The sequence below is a fragment of the Chlorocebus sabaeus genome, chromosome 29 (genome assembly GCF_047675955.1).
Source record: "Chlorocebus sabaeus isolate Y175 chromosome 29, mChlSab1.0.hap1, whole genome shotgun sequence".
Taxonomy (NCBI): Eukaryota; Metazoa; Chordata; class Mammalia; order Primates; family Cercopithecidae; genus Chlorocebus; species Chlorocebus sabaeus.
The window spans coordinates 23,682,623-23,707,168 of NC_132932.1; the positions used below are offsets into that span (position 1 = coordinate 23,682,623).

The following is a 24,546-nucleotide window of genomic DNA, read 5'->3' on the forward strand; positions in this document are numbered from 1 at the left end:
CTTTAGTCAGCTGTAAAGAAGAAGGATGATTTTCTAACAAGAGCTTTCTTTTTCTGTCTACCTTGAACACTCTATTTCTGGTCTTGTGAGACAACCCTCCCTGCTGACTGCGAGTAAAAGTGAGCCTCAGACACCATGTGATGGAGACAGTGCTCTGTCCATCAATGCCACAGCTCTGCCTGGTTCTAAGTTCTGCCAGACTCCCCGAGGGAGGGTGAGAGGAGCCTGGACTGCTAAACAGCATCCCCTGGGGCATTGACATTGCCTGTCTCTGGCCTGGGGAACCAGGTCTCATACACAATATTGGTCTGAATCAGCCCCAGGAAGGAGACTTCACAATCTCCCTGCAGCTTGGGGGTGGTCTGGGGAGAGGGGAAAAGCTGGGGTGGTGAGGGGAGGCAACCTGGGTTCCAATTCTGGTTGTGCTATTAATCATCACATGACCACAGACAAGTGCCTGCGCCTCTCTGACCCTCAGCGATGGCCCTGCACTCTTCACTTCACTGGGTGTTGAGAGGATAAACATGAGGCTAGGGTCCCAAAAGTATCTGGCGAACATTTCTCTCCCAGCCCCTTGGTCAACACATTCATGCCTCTATCTAAAGTCCATCCTCAAATCTCCAAGAAAATCAAATATAATTGGATTACCCAAACAAATTATAACTTTTCAAAGATAGACACAGAATGAAAAGTTTTTACAACATGTAAGATGAGATTCAGCAGCGCGGTTGTGATAGATGAAATTGTTTCACCTCTCTACCTCTGTTCTGTTTTGTTTCCTATTTTAAAAAGTTTTGGTTGGGCGCCGGGGCTCACACCTGTAATCCCAGCACTTTGGGAGGCCAAGGCGGCAGATAGTTTGAGCCCAGGAGGTCAAGACCAGCCTGGGCAACATGGTGAAATCCCATCTGTACTAAAAATACAAAAATAATTAGCTGGGCATGGTGGTGTGCACCAGAAGTCCAAGCTACTGAGGGGCTGAGGCGGGAGGATCGCTTAAGCCCGGGAGGTTGAGCCTGCAGTGAGCCAAGATTGGGCTACTGCTCTCCAGCCTGAGTAACAGAGCAAGACCCTGTCTCAATTAAAAAAAAAAAAAAGTTTGCTCCTTTCTTTTCTGTTTTCATCTTTCTACTTTCTTGGGGCTTATTCTTTAGTTCTTTTTCTTCCTTTTTGAGTTAAATCACTGATACTTGCTTTAAATCTTTTATTTACTTTCATAAATTCATTGAAGGCCTTAGCCTTCCAAATATTGCCTTAGCTGCACCTCACAAGCTATAAATTGTATTTATAACCTTTTGTGGTTACTTTTTTCCAAATTTTTTCATTGTGGTAAGATATGCCTAACATAAAATGTACCACCTTAACCATTTTAAAGTGCAGGGTTATTGGTATTAAATACATTCATAATGTTGTGCAACCGTCACAATGGTTCAGATCCATAACTCTTTTAATCTTGTAAAACTGAAACTCTGTACAATTAAATAATGATTCCCCATTTCCCCTCCCTCAAGTCCCTGGCAACCACCATTCTAACATCTATCTCTGTGACTTTGACTCTTCTAGGTGCCTCATATAAGTGGAAACATACAGTATCTGTCCTTTTGGCTGGTTTATTTCACTTAGCATAATGTTCTCAAGATTCCTCCAAATTGTAGCATGTGTCATAGTTTCTTTTGTTTTGTTTTGCTTTTTATTTTTGAGACAGAGTTTCGCTCTCGTTGCCCAGGCTGGAGTGTAGTGGTGCAGTCTTGGCTCATTACAACCTCCATCTTTCAGTTTCAAGTGATTCAAGTGATTCTCCTGCCTCAGCCTCCCGAGTAGCCAGGATTACAGGTGTCTGCCACCATGCCTGGATAATTTTTGTATTTTTAGTAGAGATGGGGTTTCACCATGTTGGCCAGGCTGGTCTCAAACTCCTGACCTTGTGATCCACCCACCTCAGCCTCCCAAAGTGCTGGGATTATAGGCGTGAGCCACCACACCTGGCCTGTTTCCTTCTTTTTTAAGGCTGAACAATATTCTCTTATATGGATAGGCCATATTTTGTTTATCCATTCATTTTTTAATAGGTACTTGGGTTCCCTCCATGTTTTAGCTATTGGAAATAATGCTGCTGTGAATATGGTGTACAAATATCTCTTTGGGACTCTGCTTTCAATTCTTTTTGAATATATACCCAGAAGGAGAATTGCTGGATTATATGGTAATTTTATTTTTAATTGAGTTTTTAATTTATTTAATTTTTATTTTTAATGTAATTTTTAATTGAGAAACTGCTACTTTCTACGTGGCTGTACATTTTACATTCCCATCAACAACACACAAGTTTCCAGTTTCTCCACATCCTAATTAACACTTGTTTGTTTGCTCATGCTGGGAGTAGCTATCCTAATGGGTATGTGGTGGGATCTCACTGTGGTTTTAATTTGCATTTCCCTAATGATTAGCGATGCTGAGCATCTTTTCACGTGATTTTTGTCCATTTGTATATCTTCTTTGGAGAAATGTCTAAGTTCTTTGCCTTTTTTTTGGAGACAGGGCCTCACTTTCTCCCAGGTTGGAATTCAGTGCATAAACATGGCAAACTGCATGTTGACCTCCCAGGCTCAAGTGCTCCTCCTGCCTCAGCCTCCTGAGTAGCTAAGACCACAGGCATGCACCATCATTCCTAGCTAAATTTTCTATTTTCTTGTAGAGATGGGGTTTCACCATGTTGCCCAGGCTGGTCTCAAACTCCTGAGTTCAAATAAGCCACCCACTCCAGCCTCCAAAACTGCTGGAATTACAGGTGTGAACCAACTCACCCAGCCTATTCTAGCCTATAATATATATATATATTCTTTTTTTTTTTTTTTGAGACGGAGTCTCGCTCTGTCACCCAGACTAGAGAGCAGTGCCACAATGGCTCACTGCAACCTCCACTTCCCGGATTCAAGCAATTCTTGTGCCTCAGCCTCCCAAGTAGCTGGGAATACAGGCGTGCACCACCATGCCTGACAAAGTTTTGGTATTTTAGTAGAGACAGGTTTTCACTATGTTGCCTAGGCTGTCCTTGAACTCCTGAGCTCAGGCAATTTTCCCGCCTCAGCCTCCCAAAGTGCTAGGATTACAGGTGTGAGCCACTGCTCCCAGCCCTAGCTGTTAATCTTTTATCAGATTTATGGTTTGTAAATATTTGCTCCCGTTCCATGGGTTGCCTTTTTACTCTGTTGACAATGTTTTCTGATGTATGAAATTTTAAAATTTTGATAAAGTCTAATTTACTTATTTTTTTCTTTTGTTACCTGTGCCTTTGGTGTCATAGCCAAGAAGTCACTGCCAAAACCAATGTCATGAAGATTTGCCCTATGGTTTCTTCTGAGTTTTATAGTCTTAGGTCTTATATTTAGGTATTTGGTTGATGTTGAATTAATTTTTGTATGTGATGTTAGGTAACAGTCCAACTTCATTCTTTTGCATGTGGATATCCAGTTTTCCCAGCATCATCTGTTGAAAAGATTGTCCTTTCCCCCATTGAATGGCCCTGGTATCCTTGTCAGAACTTATGTTCCCATTTTTGCAAGGGTTTATTTCTGGGCTATATGTCTGTCTATTTCTATTCCATTGGTCTATATGTCTGTCTTTTTGCCAGTACCACACTGTTTTAATCACTGAAGCTTTGTAGTAAGATTTGAAATCAGGAAGTATGAGTCCTACAGGTTTGTTTCTATTTTTCAAGATTGTTTTGGCTATTTAGGGTTCCTTAGGATTCGATATGGCTGGTCAGATGTGGTGGCTCAGGCCCATATTCCTAGTGCTTTGGGAGACTGAGGTCAGAGGACCACTTGAGGCCAGGAGTTTGAGACCAACCTGGGCAACATAGGGAGACCCTAGCTCTACAAAAAATTTGAAAAATTAGCCAGGCATGTGCTTGTGGTCCCAGCTACTTGGGAGGCTGAGGCTATGGTAACCTGTGGTCATACTCCAGCCTAGGTGACAGAGCAAGACCTTTCTCAAAACAAATTTTTTTTTTAATTCAAAAAAGGTGTTCCTAGTTTTAAAAATTTTGGAAGGATTTGGTGTTCACTCTTATTTTAATATTTGGTAGAATTTACCAGTAAAGCCTTGAGGTCCAGGGCTTTTCTTTGTTAGGAGATGTTTTATTATAGATTTAATTTCCTCACTAGTTATGAATCTATTCAGATTTTCTCTTTCTTTGTGATTTAATGTTTGCAGTTTTTGTGTTTCTAGGAATTTGTCCATATTCCATCTTGGCTATCCAGTATTGGTGCACAATTGCTCATGATACGCTCTTAAAATCCTTCTTATTTCTGTAGAATTGGTAGTAATGTCCCCACTTTTGTTTCTGATTTTAGTAATTTGAGTCCTCTTTTTGTCTTACTTCATCTAGCTAAAGTTCTGTCAACTTTGTTATCTTTTCTTTTTTTTTTTTTTTTTTTGAGATGGAGTCTTGCTCTGTCGCCCAGGCTGGAGTACAGTGCATAATCTCAGCTCACTGCAACCTCTGCTTCCTGGGTTCAAGCAATTCTCATAACTCAGCTTCCTCAGTAGCTGGAGTTACAGGCACCTGCCACCACACCCAGGCTCTTTTTTGTATTTTTAGTAGAGATGGGGCACACCCAGGCTCTTTTTTGTATTTTTAGTAGAGATGGGGTTCACCATGTTGCTCAGGCTGGTCTCGAACTCCTGACCTCAGCCTGCCTCGGCCTCCCAAAGTTCTGGAACTGCAGGCATGAGCTGCTGCATCCGGCCCTTATCTTTTCAAAGAACCAACTTTTGATTTCATTGATGTTCTCTGTTTTTTAATTCTCTATTTTGTTTATCGCTGCTCTAATCTTTAGTATTTTTTTCCTTCTGATAGCTTTAGGTTTAGTTGTAAAGTAATTTGAATTTTCTCTCTTTTTTTCTTACTTCATCTCGCTAAAAGTCTGTCAATTTTGTTGTCCTTTTAAAGAACCAACTTTTGATTTCATTAATTTTCACTTCTCTATTTTATCTTATCTCTGCTCTAATCTTTAGTATTTTCTTCTTTCTCATAGCTTTGGGTTTAGTTGTAAAGTTAGGTTGTTGATTTGAGATCTTTCTTATTGTTTAATGTAAATATTGACAGCTGTAAATGCCCCCCTTAGCACTGCCTTTGCTTTATTCCATAAATTTTTGTATGTGACATTTTCATTTTAATTAATCTCTAGGTATTTTCCAATTTCCTGTGTGATTTATTATATGATCTATTGGTTGCTTAAGAGTATGTTGTTTAATTTTCACAGATTTGTGAATTTTTCAGTTTTACTTCTATTATTGATTTCTAACCTCATTCTGTTGTGATCAGGGAAGATATTTTTCATGATGTGTATCTTTTAAAATCTATTGAGGGTTTATTTGTAGCCTAGCATATGGTCTACCCCTTAAATTGTCCCATGTGCATTTGAGAATGTGTATACTGCTGTGGTTGGGTAGAGTGTTCTGTATGTGTCTGTTAGAACTAGTTGGTTTATTGTGGTAAGTCCTCTATTTCCTTACTTACCTTCTCTCTGGTTGTTCCAGTCATTGAGAGTGTGATATTAAAGTCATTTGTATTTCAATATGCATATAGTTATAAGTTCTTCTAATGAAGTCCAAGGATATTCATATCTCTATCATCCTTGTGGACAAGTAAAGAAGGTTTTAAAATGTTTTTAGAATCTTGGTAGTATCTTTTTAAAAAAAAACACAACTATAGCTATTATTATTATAATCATTGTTATGGTCAGTAGCTCAATTTACATCTATATTTACCGGTTTTGCACTCACTTTTTTTGTCACACCCTAATTTTCCCCTTAGGTTCACTTTTTATCTTGCTGAAGTACATCCTTAGGATTTCCTTCAGTGAATTTCTCTTGGGTATAAACATTTCCAGTCTTTATATGTATGAAAATGGTTTTATTTCCTTTTTAATCTTGAGTAATTATTTAGCTGCAAATGAAGTTTTACCCTCCATTTTTTTTTTTGTTTTTTGTTTTTTACACTCAGTACTTTGAAGTGTTTGCTCCATGGCTTTCTGACCTCTTTTCTCCTTGGCACGGGGTCTGCATAACTTTTATTAGTAATTTCTCTCATTGCTATAAAGAACTACCAGAGACTGGGTAATTTATAAAGAAAAGAGGTGTAGTTGGCTCACAGTTCTGCGTGCTGTACTGGAAGAATGCCTGGGGAGGCTTCAGGAAACTTCCAATCATGGTGGAAGGCAAAGAGGAAGGAGACACACCTTACATGGCTGGAACAGGAGGAAGAGAGAGAAGGAGGAGGTGCTACACACTTTTAAACAACCAGATCTCATGAGAACTCACTATCATGAAAACAGCAGTGGGGAAGTCTGCCCCAGTGATCGAATCACCTCCCACCAGGCCCCTCCTCCAACACTGGGAATTATAATTTGACATGAGATTTGGGTGAGGACACAATTTTAAACCATATTATTCCACCTCTGGGCCCTCTCACATCTCATGTCCTTCTCACATTGCAAAATACAATTTTACTTTCTCAATGGTCCCTTATTTCCTCATTAACTCAAAAAGTCCATGGTCCAAAGTCTCATCTGAGACAAGGTAAGTCCTTTCTGCCTATGAGCCTATGAAATAAACAAGTTAGTTACTTCCAAACTACAATAGGGTTATAGGCATTTGGTAAATAGTCCCTTTCCAAAAGGGAGAAATTGTCCAAAACAAAGAGGCTACAGGCCCCATGCAAGTCCAAAACCCAGCAGAGCAGTCATTAAATCTTGAAGTACCAAAAATAATCTCCTTTGACTCAATTTCCAGGCCACACTGACACAAGGAATGGGCTCCCAGGGCCATGGGCAGCTCTGCCCCTATGGCTCTGCTGGCTACAGCCCCCTTGGCTGCTTTTATGAGCTAACATCGAGTGCCTGTGGCTTTTCCAGATGCACAGTGCAAGCTGACAGTGGATCTATGATTCTGGGGTCTGGAGGATAGTGGCCCACTTCTCACAGCTCCAGCCCACTTCTCACATGCCCCAGTGGGGACTCTGTGTTGGGGCTCCAACCCCATATTTCCCCTCTGCACTGCTCTGGTAGAGATTCTCCATGTAGGCTCTGCCCTATAGCAGACTTCTGCCTGGACATCCAGTCATGTCCATGCATCCTCTGAAATCTAGGCAGAGGCTCCCAAGCCTCTTTTCTTGCCCTCTGCACACCTGCAGGCTTAACCACATGGAAGCTGCCAAGGATTACAGCTTGCACCCTCTGGAGCAGCAGCCTGAGATGTATCTGGGGTCCTTTTAGCCACAGCTGGAACTGGAGTGACTAGGACACAGGGAGCGGTGCCCTGAGGTTGTGCAGGCCAGTGGGTTTCTGACCAATATGGTCAGGTGGCCAGCCTGACCAATATGGTGAAGCCATTCTTCCCTCCTAGGCCTCCAGGCCTGTGATGGGGAGGCTGCCGCTAAGATCTCTGAAATGTCTTTAAGGCATTTTCCTCATTGTCTTGGCTATTAACATTTGGCTCCTCTTTAGTTATGCAAATTTCTGCAGTTGGCTTGAATTCCCCCCAAGAAAAATGGGTTTTTCTTTTCTATCACATGGTCAGGCTGCAAATTTTCTAAACTTTTATGCTCTGCTTTCCTTTTAAATACAGATTCCAGTTTCAAATCATCTCTTTGCTCATGCATGTGATCATATGCTGTTACAAGCAGCCAGGCTACATCTTGAATGCTTTGCTGCTTAGAAATTTTTTCCGCCAGATACCCTAAATTGTCACTCTCAAGTTCCACAGATCCCTAGAGCAGGGGCACAATGCCACCAGCCTCTTTACTAAAGAATAGCAAGAGTGACCTTTACTCCAGTTCCCAAAAATTCCTCATCTCCATCTGAGACCAACTCAGCCTGGACTTCATTGTCTGTATCACTATTAGTATTTTGGTCACAACAATTTAACAAGTCTCTAGGAAGTCCCAAACTTTCCCTATTCTTCCTGTCTTCTAAGCCCTCCAAACTGTTCCAGCCTCTGCTCATTACCCAGTTTCAAAGTCACTTCCACATTTCATGTATCTTTATAGCAGTGCCACACTTCCCAGTATCAATTTTCTGTATTAGTCATTTCTCACATTGCTATGAAGAACTACCAGAGACTGGGTAATGTATAAAGAAAAGAGGTTTAATTGGCTCATGGTTCTGCAGGCTGTACAGGAAACATGGCCAGGCAGGCCTCAGAAAACTTACAATCATGGTAGAAGGCGAAGAGGAAGGAGGCATGTCTTACATGGCCAGAGCAGGAGGAAGAGAGAGAAGGGGAGCTGTTGCACATTTTTAAACAACCAGATCTCATGATAACTCATTATCACGAGAGGAGCAAGGGGGATGTCCACCCTTATGATCCACCAGGCCTCTTCTCCAACATTGGGAACTATAATTTGACATGAGGTTGGGTGCAGTGGCTCAATGACTGTAATCCCAGCACTTTGGGAGGCTGAGGCGGGTGGATCACCTGAGGTTGGGAGTTCAAGACCAGCCTGACCAACATGGAGAAACCCCATCTCTACTAAAAATACAAAAATTAGCCAGGCGTAGTGGTGCATGACTGTAATTCCAGCTACTAGGGAGGCTGAGGCAGGAGAATTGCTTGAACCTGGGAGGCAAAGGTTGCGGTGAACTGAGATAGCGCCATTGCACTGCAGCCTGGGCAACAGGAGCAAAACTGCATCTGAGAAAAAAAATAGTAATTTCACATGAGATTTTGGTGGGGACAAAGATCCAAATCATATCACTTGTCATTCTTTGGTAGGTGAAAGGTCTTTTCTCTTTGGTTGCCTTTAAGTTTTTGTCTCTTTTATATTCTGCAGTGTACTACCATGTGCTCAGGTAGTGGCTTGGCTGTACTGATGATGCATGGCACTCAGTGTTTCCTTTCCTTTCAATCTGAGAACTTATCTTTCTCTTTAATTCTGGGAAATGATCTGCTTTCATGTTTTTGACTACTGCTTCTTTTCTATCCCTTGGTTCTCTTCTTGATATTTGTTCTTTCTAATGAAGCTTTCATATTTTTCATCACTTTATCTTTTTTATACTATTTTCTACGTAAATTCTTAATGTAAGCTTATAAATCACTATGTTTTTCTTTGGACATGTCTAGTCTAAAATTTGTCCCATTATTGAGTGTTTTCTAAAGAGAACAAGGTTTTACTAAGTTGCCCAGGCTGGACTGAAACTCCTGAGCTCAACTGATCCTCCTACCTCAGCCTCCTGACTGGCTGGGATTACCAACATGCTCCACAGTGCCTGGCTTCCTTCAGTTTTTTTTTTTTTTTTTTTTTTTTTTTTTTTTTTTTTTTTTTTGAGATGGAGTTTCACTATTGTTGCCCAGGCTGGGGTGCAATGGCACGATCTCAGCTCACTGCAACCTCCGCCTCCCAGGTTCAAGCGATTCTCCTGTCTCAGCCTCCCAAGTATCTGGGATTACAGGCATGTGCCACCATGCCTGGCTAATTTTTTGTATTTGGTAGAGATGGTGTTTCACCATGTCAGCCTGGTCTTGAACTCCTGACCTCTGGTGATCCACCCGCCTTGGCCTCCAAAAATGCTGGAACTATAGACATGAGCCACCACGCCCATCCTTCCTTTAGTGTTTTTTTTGTTGTTGTTTTGTTTTTTTAAAGACGGAGTCTCACTCTGTCACCCAGGCTGGTGTGCAGTGGTATGATCTCAGCTCACTGCAAGCTCCACCTCCCAGGTTTACGCCATTCCCCTGCTTCAGCCTCCCGAGTAGCTGGGACTACAGGTGCCCACCACCATGCCCAGCTAACTTTTTTGTATTTTGTAGTGGGGACGGGGTTTCACCCTGTTAGCCAGGATGGTCTCGATCTCCTTACCTCGTGATCCGCCCGCCTTGGCCTCCCAAAGTGCTGGGATTATAGGTGTGAGCCATCATGCCTGGCTTTCCTTCAGTGTTTTAAGGAGTCCAAATAGGCTTCTATTTAGTCATTTAAATATTTCCCGACTGTTTGTTTTTTCTGCAATAAATAAGCCTCTTAATTGTTGATTTTGCTTTGGCATCAATCTTCTTCATGTGTCTTAAAATTTCACTCTGCACAGTCATCTTGAAGGGCAGTTTCTCTTTCTCTTGTTGTCCCTGTAACTATTGGTTTTGCAGTTGCTCCCCTTAGTTCTCTGAAGTCTCTAGTACAAAACCAGGCCTTAAATCAGTTTTTGGATTTTTTTTTATTGTTATCTAAAATGTTGGTTTTACCTCTTTTAAAATATGCTACTGTCTGATTGGGCCATCATAACAGAATTCCAGAGACTGGGTGGCTTAAACAGCAGATAATTATTTCTCACGGTTCTAGAGACTGGGAAGTCCACGATCTAGGTGCTGGCAGATTTGGTGTCTGATGAGGGCTCTCTTCCTGGCTGTAAGCAGCCACCTTCTCACTGCATGCTCACGTGGTCATTCCTCGGAGCAACCATGTACAGGAAGAGGGAGCGATCTCTTTGCCTTCGTCTTATAAGGGCACCAATTCCATCATGAGGGTCCCACACTCACGACCTGATCTACACCTAATAATCTCCCAAATGTCCTAATACTATCACATTGAGAATTAGGGCTTCAGCATAAGGATATGTTTGTACATATATTTTTTAACATAGATGAGTGTATAGCAATTCTGTATCCCATATTACATCATAAACATTTTTACTTATCATTACAAAGTCTTTCGTATCATTTGAAAGATCCTTACTAACAATTACTTAGCCTTGCTCTCAGTGTTATTTCTATTTACTCCCTATTTAAGGTAACCTGATAAATCTTCTTGGTGTGAAACTTATCCATACTGTGGACTGTGTCCTTAGGAAAGACCCCAGAAAGGAATGGCAAGGTAAAACTGGGAGCCTGTGGCTGTTGATACCTGTCTAGAATGGACAGGTCCATCCCCATGACATTGGAGTGTGAGCTCCTGTCACCCACAGAAGCCCTAACCCCACCAGCAGCCCCAGCACGCGGTGAGTAGGGGAGGCACCTGGACAATGGTCAGTGCTTCAGACAGTGGGTGTTCTCCAGTGAAGATTTCCTGCATTGCAAACTCTTTGGTTCCTTCAGGAAACTTCTGACTGGGCCCCAGACACAGGGAGCAAAGTGTTCAAGAGAGCAGAAAAGCTTCTGGCTCATGGGGTCAAGCTCCTGAACCAGATATGAGGTTTGATACAAGGCACTGGAATGGCCCAGGTTAACACCTCGTGAATATTTTTTTGAGGTTCCCGCCTTACAGATTGTTAAACTGTTTTCTCGTACAACTTCATAATTTTCGCAGACTAAGCCATTTTCCAGAGGAGATGGCTGAAGCTTGGATTGACCAGAGCAGTGCTTCTTGAAAGGTTCTGTGGGTTTGAGTCACGGGGAATCCTATTAAAAACACAGATTCTGGTTCAACTAATCTGGGGTGGGATCCAAATTGCATTTCTAACAGGCCCCCAGGTGATGGCGACGCCGCTGGCCTGAGGACCTCACTTGAGTAGAGAAGTGTGAGGGGACTTAGGCAAGCCACATGCATCCTCAGTGACTGAGCTGGAACCCGTGTCTGCCTGACTCCAAAGCCTGTGTCCTCTGTCTGCGGTTGCCACGTAGAATCCTGCAGTCCTACCACTTACTTTGCAGGTGAGGGAGGTGAGACAAAGAGGTTTCCGCTGGAGGGGAAGGTGGCTTTTTTCAGAGAGGGAGCTGCCTTTCCCAGGCCCACCCCCGACCTTGAGATTTGATGAGGAAGAGAGGGATGGAGGGGATGATCTCATGAGTGGGGAAGTGCCACAGCTGGGTAGCCGTCAGTGTTGGGAAAATTAATTTTTTAATTAAAAACATGTCTTTTTTCCCCATTCTTCTTTCCCCTTTGCTTTCATGTCTCAGTCTAGAGTAATAATGAGTTGCGCTGGGGAGGCTGAATCTTAGAAAAACTGTTGGTGCGACTGCTGAGGAATTTATCTGATTAACTTGGGCTCAGCCTTTGAAAAGAAGAGAAAGGGAAGTAAAAAGAAAAAGGGAGGAGGGAAAGCTCCAGCTCCCCATCGATTTTCTGGCACAAAACTTAATCACAGCGTCAGAGAGGCCGCCCCCGAACAAGGTGGCTGGGGACTCAGCATCCCGGCATTCCCCTCCCCAGGCCCCAGTGGCCCTCTGCCCTAGCCCAGGCCCCACCTGTCCTCTGGGTTGCCTCCCAGGGCCTGGAGATGTCACTGTAAGTGGCCCAATGTCAGAGATGGGGTCTTAGATTGGATTCCCGGAAGGCAGAGCCTGGAAAGGGATCTGGTGCTTTCAGTGACACGCATGAGGGGTTAGATGAGGATGTGGTTCAGCCAAAGTCTGGTCTGGATCCAGTCCCCTGGGAAGCTCTGGTGCTTGCACTGCACCGCAGAGTTGTCAGGGCACAAGGGGCAGCTTTTGTTCCCAGATCTGCCTGATGACTGTGGGTTGCACATGGAGGAGAGTATAGCCCCCAGGAATTTCCTGATAAGTTTGGTCTCCACTGGTTGAGGGCACTGCTCCCTAGAAGGGCACAACTGTGAGTTGTTAACAGCCAACACCGCCTGCAGGTGGTAGACAAATGTCCTGGCTGGAAAATGGGGTCTGGGTGAGGTACCAACAGCATCTACTACAGATGGACTGGAGGGGAGGCCTGGTGGGGTTGGAGAGAAATGGGTGGATTCAAGAGCGATGCTGGAGGTAGAGTTGATAGCACTTAGGGAGTGGTTGAGTGGGGTGGGTGTAGGGGGTAGGGACAGGGGACTTCCAGGCTACTGGTTTGGGTGACTGAGTGCCTGGGGGCGCCAGGTTGGAGCAGAGATGTAGGGGTCATCTGTGTGAAGATGGGAGAAGGTGGGCGGGCTTGTGTGGGTGGGCAGGAAGGGAGAAGAGGTGGAGCACAGAGTCCTAGACACCCCACAGGACTGGGGCTGGCAAAGGACAGGGAGCCCAAGGGAGTTTGAGAAGGTGCAGCCAGGAGGACAGGAAGAAAACTAGAGAGGGTGGGGTCCCAACATCGTCTCTTCCCTCCTCCATCCTCCCAGATGCGTTGGCCTCAGTCATTGCCTGTCTCCTCCATCAGTGCGTGTTTGTGGATGAAGGCAGGAGACTGCTTTGAGGAGCCTGAAAAGACTGTGATCCCCTTGAGGGTGGGGACTATGCCTGTCTTGATTAGTATTGTGACCCAGCCCCTATCATGCTCCCTGGCACACAGTAGGTGCTCAATAAGCCTTTGCTGAAAAATACAGTGGCTAACACCCATATAGCACTTACCAGGCCCAGGTCTTGAATAGAAATTCATTTAAGTCTGTGAGGAAAGATTCAATGCCTTGTTTACCCACATCCTATGAGTTTCCACAGATATCTTGGCCATTCAAGAGACCTTTGCAAATTTTCCACTTAGAAGCTATTATTATCCCCAGTGTACAGATGGGAGACTCAGAGGCACAGAGAGATTAAGTAACTCACCCAAGATCACAGATAAGTGGCAGAGTTAAAGCATGAACCTAGGCAATGTGACTCCCAGGGTCCCTGCTCTTAGTGCCTGTATGAGCGAGTGAAATTGTTGCTGGTGTTTTTCGGACCAGGGCACATAACTGCTTCATGTGGCACACGCACACAGAGCCACATGCACATGCAGCCACATGCACACACAGCTACATGTATGCACAACCACATGTACACACTGTCTCATGTACACGCAACCACATTGACATGCAGTACACAGAAGACAGCTCTTGTTTGCTGCAGGAGAGGGTAGTTCACAGCCTTGAGTAGGGGCCCCTTACTGTACAGTGCTCTGCTCACACTGGACTGGCCAAAGCTACTTCAGACCCAATCCATTGCTGCCTTTACAGCCCCTGAGGCCAGAGGGTGTTTAGGTTGGGGGTAGAAAGGGACAGGTGGAAAGTTCTGGTGTCAGGCAGGACACCTTTCAGTCCCAGCTCTGCCATGACGCAGTGTGGTCCGAGCCTCTTTGAACCTTAGTTGTCTCATATGCAAAATGGGACTAATTACACGTTTTCCTCAGAATTTGTGTGACAGTTAAGAATGATGTATGGTGTCTGGCACACAATGGCTTGGTGGTGCCACTATTACATGGAGTAACCATTTTTTGCTACATTAGCCATTTCTTTGCCTGATATTAGAAAATGTAAATATGGCCTTGCAGTAACTGGGCATTTTGCGTGGCTGCCATCCAGAGGCCCATTCAGCCAGAGGGCCACTGGCCACCTCCAGCCCGGCAGGGATGAAGGCTGAGGTGGGAGGCTGAGAGCAAGGGCTGGGAAGGGACGCAGAGCTGGGAGCACCCAGACTGTCCTGGAAAGGGGCGTCTGAGCTGGACATCTGTCATCAGCTCTCATCCATGGCTGTACATACAGGGATGCTGCAGAGGTGAGGCTAAGGACTCCTGCTCAGGCCCACCATCAGCTTATGTGCCCTGAGCCCCCAAGGGCCACCACCTCACATAGCTCTGCAGGGTGGGGGGTGGGTGGGTAGGTATCATTCATACTGTAGTCTGTGAAGCAGGGTTCCAGGTGTGTGCTTCTCACATAAAAAATGTTCCCTGGAGCTGTGCAATAGGGCCTGAGATCTCTTCAGGGCAGTAGTCTCACAGCTGGGAAAAACCAAGCAAAGCAGACAGCGTCCTCCTAGGATCTGCCTGCTGCATGGGCACCCAGGCCAGGGCAAAACCAGTTTCAGCTGTGTCTAGTGCTCCCACTCCTGGCACCCAGGTCTCTAAGTAATAACCCCGAGTGTGTGACGCCTGAACCCCTAACAGAACACATCTTGCCCTGGTCCGGACTGGGAGCTCTTGAGGATGGGGCTTGGGCCTCCGCTTTTTCCCCGCTTTCTCCGACCAAGCACAGGGCTGGGCACACAGAAAACAGGAATCATGTTGGAAGAAAACTGTGAGATTAAAATACCCAAGTCTGTCATTCCTCTACTGAAGAGACATTTACTTACCAGCCTTTAACTGTGCCCTGGACTTGACCGGGCTGGCAAAGACATGAGGATGGACCCCTGTCCTCAAGGGGTCACAGCCTTGTGGGCAGACAGACATGTAAACACACAGTGAGGGTCCAGTGTGACCAGAGCTGTGATGGGTGTGCAAGAGGCCTCGGGAGCACAAAGATGAACAGAGGGCACCCGAGACAAGGTGATCCTGGGGTTGAAAATTAAAGAGTGGGTGGGGGCTTACCTGGTGGAGGTGGAGGGAATGCGTCCCAGGCGCATATGCAAAGGCATGGAGGTAAACAAGAGCCGGGCCCAACACGGGATCTGCAGCCTTGAGTGGTGCAGAGGAAAGAGCCCTGGACAGACCAGCTGGGTCCCAGTCCCATCTGCTTGTAAGTACCCGAGTGACCAAGGACAAATTCTCCCCTGCCTCCCTTTCTCTGGGCCACTGTTTCCTGATCTGTGTAGTAGCAACTGGGCTACATCATCCCCAAAGCCCCTCCAGCTTGGAAGCTCTTGGTTTCTTCCAGATGTGGCTGGAACCCTGCCTACCTTCCAGAAACACACCCTTGCCTACAGATGCTGGGGCCCTCTGGGGAACATGCATAGGTTGGTTCTGGTTAATCTAGGCTTAACCCTCCGAGTGCCAGAACCTTTCACTTCATTGCAAATAGTTCTGCCCCATGAGCAGACTGAGAGTTTGGGCCCACCTTCCTGGGAATACCAAGGTTGAAATCTGCTGGGAGTGTGGCTGACATGGGACTCCTCCACTGGGTAGTTCTCTGCTCTGGCCGACTGGGTGACAGGGGGAGTTCTGAGCTGGGACTGTCCTCTTTGAAGACAGCCAAGCCCAACCATCTCTCTTGGCATGGGTTTGCTTCTTTGTGCCCACTGGCTTCTCCCTTTTATAAGCATCACCAGTCAATCAGCTCATGCCTTCCCTTCCATGAGAGGGAAGTGACCAATCATATTTGGTCTGGTTTCTCCGTTGCTAGGTGTGGGAGGCTACCTCCTCACTGCCAAGGGGCTTGGATTTTATAAGTCCAATCCTGGGTCTGTGCTGATCCCAAAAGTTCAGGGCTCCAGAAAGATGGATTTAAGATTTCCTGAGCACAGTATCCAGTGGGTTCTGCCAATAGTCAGGGCTGAGGAATTCAGGGGAAGGAAAGAGCAGCTGGCTCGTGGCAGTTCTGGAGGGCTTCCAGGAGAGGGCACTGAAGGAGGCATTTTCAGGCCCTTCCTGGCCCGCCTGGGCTGTTCTTTTCTCTTCACGGAGGGGCCTCATCAGACCCCTATCAGCAGGCTCAGGACTCCCATCCTGGTAGCTTCAGGACGCCTCCCTGCCCCGTTGTCGGTCCTGGGACTGTCCTGGGCCCTGGGCTTGAACCTGCTTCAGGACCCTTCCCCCCAGCCCTCACCCCACTGACACCCAGAACTCCTGTAGAGGGTTGGGTGTGGGTATTACTCCAAGTGTGAGCCTGGGTCCAGGCATCCCTCTATGGCTCCAGAGGTTGGGGATGGAGAGGACCCAAGAAGTGACATGGGAAGATTCAGAAAGAAGGGGAGAGCATCCCAGGTGGGGAGCCCTGTGAGAGTGTATGTGTGTATATCTGCCCGTTTACACATGTGTGTGCATGAGCTGGTGTTTCCATACATGCCTTGGGCATGTGTGTGCATATGTGTAAAACACTGAGAAAGGACATTGGTGCTTCCATGTCTTAGGCTTGTGAATTTCCTCACCTCTCCAGTCTCCCATGAGGAGCTGTGTTTTGGGTCCTGAGCCCCAGCTCCCTGTGAGCCCAGGCCCCTGAGCCTAGTTCCCACCCCTGCCTACCCTCCCAATGGAGCAATTTCTTGATTAAAAAAATTAATGAGACTTGCACATAACAGACCCAGCATCACCACCAAATGGAGAAAACTCCAATCAATCCATCATCCATTCCCACTACCAAAGCCACTAGCAGCCCACCTACAGCCTAGTTTGGCCCTTTCTGGGGCCTGGGGCCCTGCTCCACCACAGAATGTCAATCAAAAGGATCCACCTCCAGCCCTGGCAACACAGTGAGACCCCGTCTCTATAAAAAATAAATGAATTAAGGCTGGGTGCAGTGACTCACGCCTATAATTCCAGCACTTTGGGAAGCTGAGGCAGAAGCTCCTGGGCGTCTGGTGCATTTACCAGGTGGAGACATGGGTGAGAGTGCAGGTGAGGCCTAGGGTGGGGACAGGAAGAAAGCTTCCTGGAGTGCCCTCCTTGGGAAGGGCCAGGGGCAGGGTGAGGGGCGGAGGAGGGATGGGAAAGCATAGGCCAGCAGCAGGCCTCAGGTAGCCCCTCTGCCCACTGCAGGGACAAGGCCCTGGAAACTGGCCTGGGTGGAGTCATGCTGTATCTTCTCCATTCCCTTATTACAGGCTATGGTCCAGGATCAACCAGAGATAGCAGAAGATGATCAGTCCATTCTTTACAGTTCTGGGGGACACGGAGTGGCAGGTGCTGCCCGGAGGCATCCAGCTAACATCTGATGAGAGGCGGGGCCAAGGCCTCTTGCTTCCTCATGACGCTGCCCACTCAGCTGCGCAGTCTGAGTTTCCAGGATGTCCCGCCTTGTGCCAGGGCCTGGGCATCAGAGAAGAGGGTGGAAGTGGTCCCTGGGTGAAGGGTGGTAGGCTGGGAGATAGCTGGAGGAACAGTGGTGGCACTGTCTTCTGCTTTGAACCTCCAGGGCCAGCCCAGAGCCTCCAGGCTAAAACCCAACTCCTTGCTGGTCCCACTAGAACCTACTGTCCTGACCCATGCCACCTGCACCTCCATCGAGAATCCTCTCTCCTCATGCTCTGGTCACACAGCCTTTCTCTTTCTTCTCACCATGGGGACTTTGCACATGCTATTCCCTCTCTCTGGAGTCCCCACTTCTGTGGGTCATTGTCTACTCAACCTTCTGGTGCTACATCGAGTGTCACTTCCTGTAGGGAGCCTCTCCTGACCCCCTAATCCAGACCAGACCAGGTCCCCAAAGACCTCATCATAGCACTAGTCCCAGTTGTCATTTTACATTTGTGTGCATGGTGGTTTGGTTTCTTCTTGTCTCCTCTAGACTCTAAGGTCTCCACTGTGTATTCCTCATGCCTGGCGCAGTGTGTGGCATGAAGTAGGCCTACAACTCTTGTTCACAGAAAGAATAAAGAATGCTGGCTCTCACCTCCCTGAGCCTTGCTTTTTTCTTATCTGAAATGGGAATGATAACACCAAGATGAGCATGAGGGTAAGCCAATGAACAAAAATCTTCTGGCCACACTCTTGGCAGAGGAGGAGGGAAGAGGAGGGAGATTGGGGTAGGGAGGGAGTGGTTGATGCCAGCTGCTTAGGGACAGAAGGATTTGAGAGATGTGTGGAAACCAAAAGGTGGTGGGGACAGGTGGGGAGAGAGGTGGAAGTAGGGAGATTGGATGTGTTTAGAGATTGTAAGCAGACAGCCCAGCTAGGTGGCGCATTTCTCTGAACCCTTGGTGACCTACTTTTCAGCCTGGCTTAGGAAGCCAGGGGTTTCAGAGGAAGTGGGTGGGAAATGCCCACTGCCTCCTCAAATTCCATGTGGGCCACTCTCAGTCCCGGCTGGACCTGGCATGATGATTAAATCTGGGACACTGCCAAAGTTCCCCATGACTGGCCTGTGGAGATGGCTGGAAACAGCAGAGCAGCCCCGGGCAGGCATTTGTGGGGGCACTGACCCAGACTCTGTGGTGGGAAGCAGCTGCCAGCTCCTAGTAGAGGAGCTCCCTCCTGGAGCTGCCCAACTGGTCTGGTTCCTGGTCCCTGCCCCAGGCCCCCAACTACTACTGCTCTGGCCATGGAGTGGGCCTGGTTCATGCCATGCCTCTCTGTAAAGCCTGCTGGAAGGAAGAGGTGGCTGGCCACCAGCACAAGGACAGAACACAAGGAGATCCCAGAGAGGCCTCTGCACCTGACTGCCTTAGTGCAGAACTCCTGGGTAGAGGGCCTAGGCTCGGACTTGCTGGGGACAATAAATGACATAGACTTAGGCTCATCATCCCTGTGGCACATACCAGCTTGCTCCCATAATTAGAGAGGAAGTTAAGGCTCAGAGAAAGTATGCCACCTATTTGAGTTTGACCACATAGCTGGGCATAAATTCCCAAGCACGGACACAAAGGCTGTGTGCCTCCCAAGACAGCAAAAGTAAGCGGGAGAACTGGATGGGGATGCAGGCTGGGATTGCTGCTCCGTGTGGAGGTCAGAGACTGCGGAAAGGCTGTTTGTCTCCGTGTGGCTTCCCTAGGGTTCACCTGGAAGCCCTGGGAAGATACCTCAGGAGGCGTGCTGAACCAGAGCAGGCAACACCTGTGAGCTCATCTCGCTTGGGGCCCCCAGGAAATCTGTTACGGAGGCAGAAAGAAAATGGCCAGGGAAGGAGGGAGAAGGGAGACAACAGGGACTTTGGGATGGGCCACAAAGTCAAGCTCAGGCACAGGGAAGAAAAGGCCATTTGCTGCATGCCCACTGTGTGCTGAGCCATTCCTGAGCATCGTCCCTCGTGGATTCTTCACCAGTCACCTTACTGGCAATGTATTTTTATTCCCATTGTACTGAGGAGGACACTGAGGCTGGAACCGACACTGGATCTGCCTGAAACCAAAGTCTGGAGTCTTTACAGGGCATCTTCATGACGGGTGGGTACAGGAGCCTGGCTCTTCCTGGACTCACATCACAGCCACAGCACAGCCTGGGCTTTTCCTACTTCCAGCTCTGGTCAGTAGGGGGAGGCTGTGCTGCCTCTGGCTGTGGATATGGGCACAGAAGTTGGGTCTGGCCTTGGAGAGGAGGAACAGAAGAGGAGATGGCCCTCTGGCAAAAGCTGCTGAGTTTAGGAAGCCCTTAGCCATACCTCTGTGATGGCTGAAAGGTGGGGGTGGGCGCTGCTGCCTAGATTTGCCAAGCAGCAGCTCTGCTGCTGCCCCAGAACAAAGTCGAAACTCCTCAAATCAAGGATTTATAGCTTCTCTTCCCTCCGAAACACCCATCACTCCGTTTCCCACTTCCAGGTCTTTGCACATGCTCTTCTCTTGGCATGGGATCCCCTTTCTGTTCCTGTCTGTCTGGCCAATTCTTACTCATCCTTCACTACCTGGCTTCAATGTCACCTTCTCCAGGACCTCCTCCACCCCCCACGGCTCTATCACACTTTCCGTATTCTTGTTTTCTGAAGGTAGGAATGTGTCTAAATCATCTGTGTGTCTCCAGGACCTAGCACAGGATGGAGCACATGACAGAAACTTCCTGAACAACGGGCAAAATGCATCCCTCTGCAGGGTTGGGGAGCAAGGGACAGTCTGGGGTGGAAGTAAGGGTGGGGAAGGGGCCCTGAAGACGAAAAGCTCATCTGCCAGACTTGTTCAGGATCAGGCTGACCGGGAGCCTAGGGGTGCACTTTACTTCCCAGGGGTGTCATGAGGGCCCAAGGAGATCTTGGATGTGAGGGAGCTCTTCAAAGAGTAGGTCCCTGTACCAACTCAACTTTGCCTCATTCCCTGGTTCCCCTGATAAGGCAGAAGGAAGGAGGAGGCCGACTCCGCCTGGTGAGTGTCCAGGGTGGCAAGGATTGCAATCTCAGCGGTGGCCTCAGCTCTCACAGGCAAGGAGGAGGTGGGACTCTGGGGATTGAGGGCCTACCTTGCGACTCCCCCTCCTATGGGATCTAAAACCACATCAGAGCTGGGCATGGGCTCAGAGATGATGGAAGCCATGTCCTTACAAAGGGGGTACACTGAGGTGCAGAGAGGGGTAGGTATTTGCCCAACGTCACACAGCAGGAACGGGACGCCACCCCGTGAGCCCTGTTCTCCCAGCATGAGAGGTGTCTTCCCCTGGAGTTCAGACTCGGAGAGCAGCTTCCCTGATCCCCCTCCCCCGCCCCGCAGTCCAGGGCGCTCAGCCTGCACCGCCGCACACCCACTGTGGGCCCAGAGACTTGGCTGCTGAGCGCCCCCTGGATGGCGTGGTCCGGGCAGCTCCCGACCATCCTTCTCCTTGACTCACCTCCAGCCCGGAGGGCCGGGCTCCACCGCGGCCGACAGGGCGTCGCCAGCACGGCCGCTGCTGTGCCACCGACCCGGACTGTTCCCGCGCGGCGAGGTCCCCTCCCCGGCGCCCCCGGGTGGGGCCGGTAGAGCCGGGTGCGCTAGCCCTTTAAGCCCGGGCGAGATGACAGCTGTCATCGGCAGCCGAGGCTAGCGCGGGACGCTGCCACCCTAGCGCCAGGCTGAACCTAGTAGCCGCGGAGAGCGGACGGGACGGCTGGGCCAGGCGCGGCGCGTCCCCTCGCGGCCCACTGCACCCTCGAACCCTGGGCCTCGCGAGCGGCGGGCGGCACCCGCTGTAATGCGGAGAATGTGAGAGGTAGCGCAAGGCGGTGGGGAGGAGGGGGCGCGGGAGAAAGCAGCGGCGAGACAGGCGGAGAGCAGCGGGGAGACCGAGGACCGGGCTGGGCAGGTGGGAGAAGGCAGAGAGGCGCCGGAGAGGCCGGGCAGGAAGGGGGAAGAAGGGCGGCGGCGCAGCGGAGGGGGCCGGCGCTTCGGACGCGAGTGCGGGAAGCCCGAGTCCGCACCCGGGCCCGGGTTCGGGCTGGGAGCGCGACCGCGGCCCAGCCAGGCAGGGTGCGGGAGCCGGGCCGCCCGCGGGGTCCCCACAGGGAGCAGCGGGGCACCTGAGGCCGGCGGGTACGGGAGCGGCGCAGGGCCGCGCTCCGAGGGCTCGAGCTGGCCGGGCTTGGGGGCCTTTGTGACCGCCCCAGGAGAGCGAGTAGGGAGTGCGGAGCCGGGTGTGCGGCGGCGTGGGGTGTGCGTGCCCGGGTGTGCGAGTGTAAGCGCCGGACGGTGGGGGCGCGCGGTAGGGATTCCGTCGGCATCGCGCCGTGGCGAGCAGGAGGCAGTAGCCGGGCGCCCAAGAGAACCGAGGCCCTCTCGCGCACCACCCCGCGCGCTCTCGTGCACACACACGCACTCCCTGCCCGGGTCGCCGCCGCGGCCACCATCATGGATCTGAGCCCTGCGCCGGCCCCCTCCGCTGCGCAGCCGCACTTCTTCCCCCTTCCAGCCCGGCCTCTCCGGCGCCCCTCTGCCTTCTCCCACCTGCCCAGCCCGGTCCTCAATCTCCCCGCTGCTCTCCGTCTGTCTCGCTGCCGCTCCTGAGGAGCGGGAACCGGAGCCGGAGCGGGAACCGGAGGCAGCGAGCCGGGGAATGCCGGCCCGAGCGCAGCCGTGCGCGGACAGCGCGCCCGGGATGGTGAGCATGGCCGAGCTGGCCCCGCTGCTGCGGGGCCGAGGCTACAGTGGCGCAGGTTCCGGCGCCGGGGTGTCTGCCCGCGGCGGCGCCGCGTACGCGGCATCTGATTGGGCGGGAGCCTCGAGGGCAGCAGCGGGCTTTAGATGCCTGGTGCGCGTCTGTTGGGGGGCGTGCACGCTCGGGGCTAGGGGAGGGGAGGGGACGCGCTCGGCACCCCAGGTCGTGACCGTGCTCCTGCCCGTCGCGCGGCCCCGCCTCACCCTCCCCTGCCGCTGCAGCTCCGGCGACTTGCGGCGACTTGCAGCAACTTTGTGGAGACCCTGGGGCGCGGCGGGCCGGGAGGGGTGGGGACGGAGGCGCTTTCGGGGTGCAACTGCGGCCTTTCTCTCCAGAGAGGAGAACGCGAGGGGAGTGGGGCGGGGCCGCGGGCCGGACCGCCTGGCAGGCTGAGGGGTGCTCATCCACTTCCCCAGCGGCGCAGCCGCCCGCAGTCTGGGACACCCACCCAGCCCCGGGGCGCCGCGCTGAACCTGCTCCGGGTGCCGGACTCAGATGACCCCGACAGGGTCAGGCGAGACCGCGCGGCGACAGCTCCCAGGCCCAGGGCCCCGCAGGTTGTCTTTGCAGGCAGGCGGAAGACACCGAGGTTGAGTTGGGGGAGTGCAGAGACGTGCCCAGGCGTGTATGTGTGTGTCCCTTGCCTTCTGCTCCTCGGGACGATGGCTGGAAGAAGGGAACTCGCCGCAAGGCGCGCCCCACCAGACCTGGACCCTCAGGAGCTCCCAAGGGGCTGGGGATGGGAGGGGGCGTCTCCAGGTCTGCTGGCCTGGTGCCCCATCCCTGCTTGGAGCCATGCCCCCGCGTGCCTCACTCTGCATTGAGGTTGTGGCTGTGCTTTGTACCCTCTCCCCTTTTGAGTCTCCTCCCACACTCTGGACCTGTGCTGGCTGCCTGAGGGAACATCCCAGTGAGGGGAACACCCCTCACTGCCAACCCAGCCAATCCTGTGGAAGACGGGATGGAAAGCTGTGGTCCAAGATGGTGCCTCCGCGAGGGAGAGAACCCCATGTCTCCTGGAGTGAGAGACTCAAGGAAGGGTCATGGGTCAGGACTCCTGCAGGCTCCTCATCCTCCTTGCTTCCAGGGCAGGTTTTTCCTCCTCTAGGAAGCCTTCTCTGGTTGCTACTGAGTCCTTCCAGTTTGAACTTCCCTGGGGTTGTAACTGCCGGGATCCCAAGCAGCCCCCATCCGTGAGAACCTATGTAGTTAGAAGTCTTGATCTCAGCCTGGATGCTGCGTGGAAGGGTGTGGCGGCTGGAGCAGTCAGTATCTACCTGGGTCTCTGTAGTATGGTAATGTCTATGGTGATATCAGCTTTCAGGCTTAAACCTTACTTCCACCTCCATTAGCCCTTGGAATCTCTTAGCCGCTTTGTGAGAATGCAGGACCCATGGGCAAAGTTCTTATCCATTTCACAGAGGAGGATTTTGTGGCAGAGATGGAGGCAGTCTTATAAGTCTCTGGACAGCCCTTTTCCACTGCGAGGGCATCCAGTGACCCTCTTCGGTGAGGCATGGAGGGCACCCAGGCCTTCTTTATTGACCTGGCAGGCGGGCTCCTGCTGTGTATGGCATGTTTACCAGGCCAGCGGCGGCTGTTCTCAGCCAGAGGCAGTTGAGCAAAGGCTTCTGGCCTGTGGGACCTTTTAACCCTAGCCTGGTTAAATATGTGCTTCCTGGATTTGGGGCCAAAGGCTGTCTGAGCTTTGCTTGATGGTTTGGAAGCCCGGCTCCTGTCATCCTCTGCACAGCTCTCAGAGTTCACTACCATCCCAGGGATCCAAATCACTCCCCACCCAGCCTGGCACTCTATGCTGGGTACTGGCATTTTCCTTCGGCCCCAGAAGCCTTCTTATCTTCTCCATCCTAGAGCCCCTTTGTGGGTCAAAAGTTTCCCCATGGAGATCTAAATGTGCACTGAGGGGGACTGGAAGGGACTCCTAAGCTCCAGACTTTTGCCTCCTAGGTGTTGACCAAAGCTCTGACATCCAGGAGGCTGGAGCATAGCAAGACACCTAGCTTGGCCCCACCCCTGCCACCGTGCCCCACCCCTGCCCCACCCACCACCCATCCGTGCCTGCTTGAACCCCTGCCACGGTTCTTCTGATACCTCCATTCCCACCCCAACCAACTCCAGCAAAATGAACCCTTCATTTAGGGTCCCGAGCCATGGTGAGGAGGAGACCAGGGGCACTTCTTTGGCCCCTGGTCTATTCTGCCAGGGGT

General features: G+C 50.2%; 1 protein-coding gene across 1 annotated transcript; it reads right to left on the minus strand.

Annotated features, from left to right (window-relative positions):
* Nucleotides 1-12,168: 12,168 nt before the first annotated feature.
* LOC119620319 (uncharacterized) lies at nucleotides 12,169-22,400 on the minus strand. The gene is made up of 2 exons (XM_037987805.2): nucleotides 21,017-22,400; nucleotides 12,169-17,578 (listed from the first exon to the last, which is right to left on the minus strand). The coding sequence occupies exon 1, from the start codon at nucleotides 22,267-22,269 to the stop codon at nucleotides 21,229-21,231; it is 1,041 nt and encodes a 346-aa protein (XP_037843733.2). The 5' UTR covers nucleotides 22,270-22,400; the 3' UTR covers nucleotides 12,169-17,578; nucleotides 21,017-21,228.
* Between the last annotated feature and the right edge of the window lie 2,146 nt (nucleotides 22,401-24,546).

Coding starts and splice junctions, on each gene's coding strand:
- LOC119620319 (XM_037987805.2), bottom strand. CDS start 22,269: ATGCTCACCATCCCGGGCGCGCTGTCCGCGCACGGCTGCGCTCGGGCC.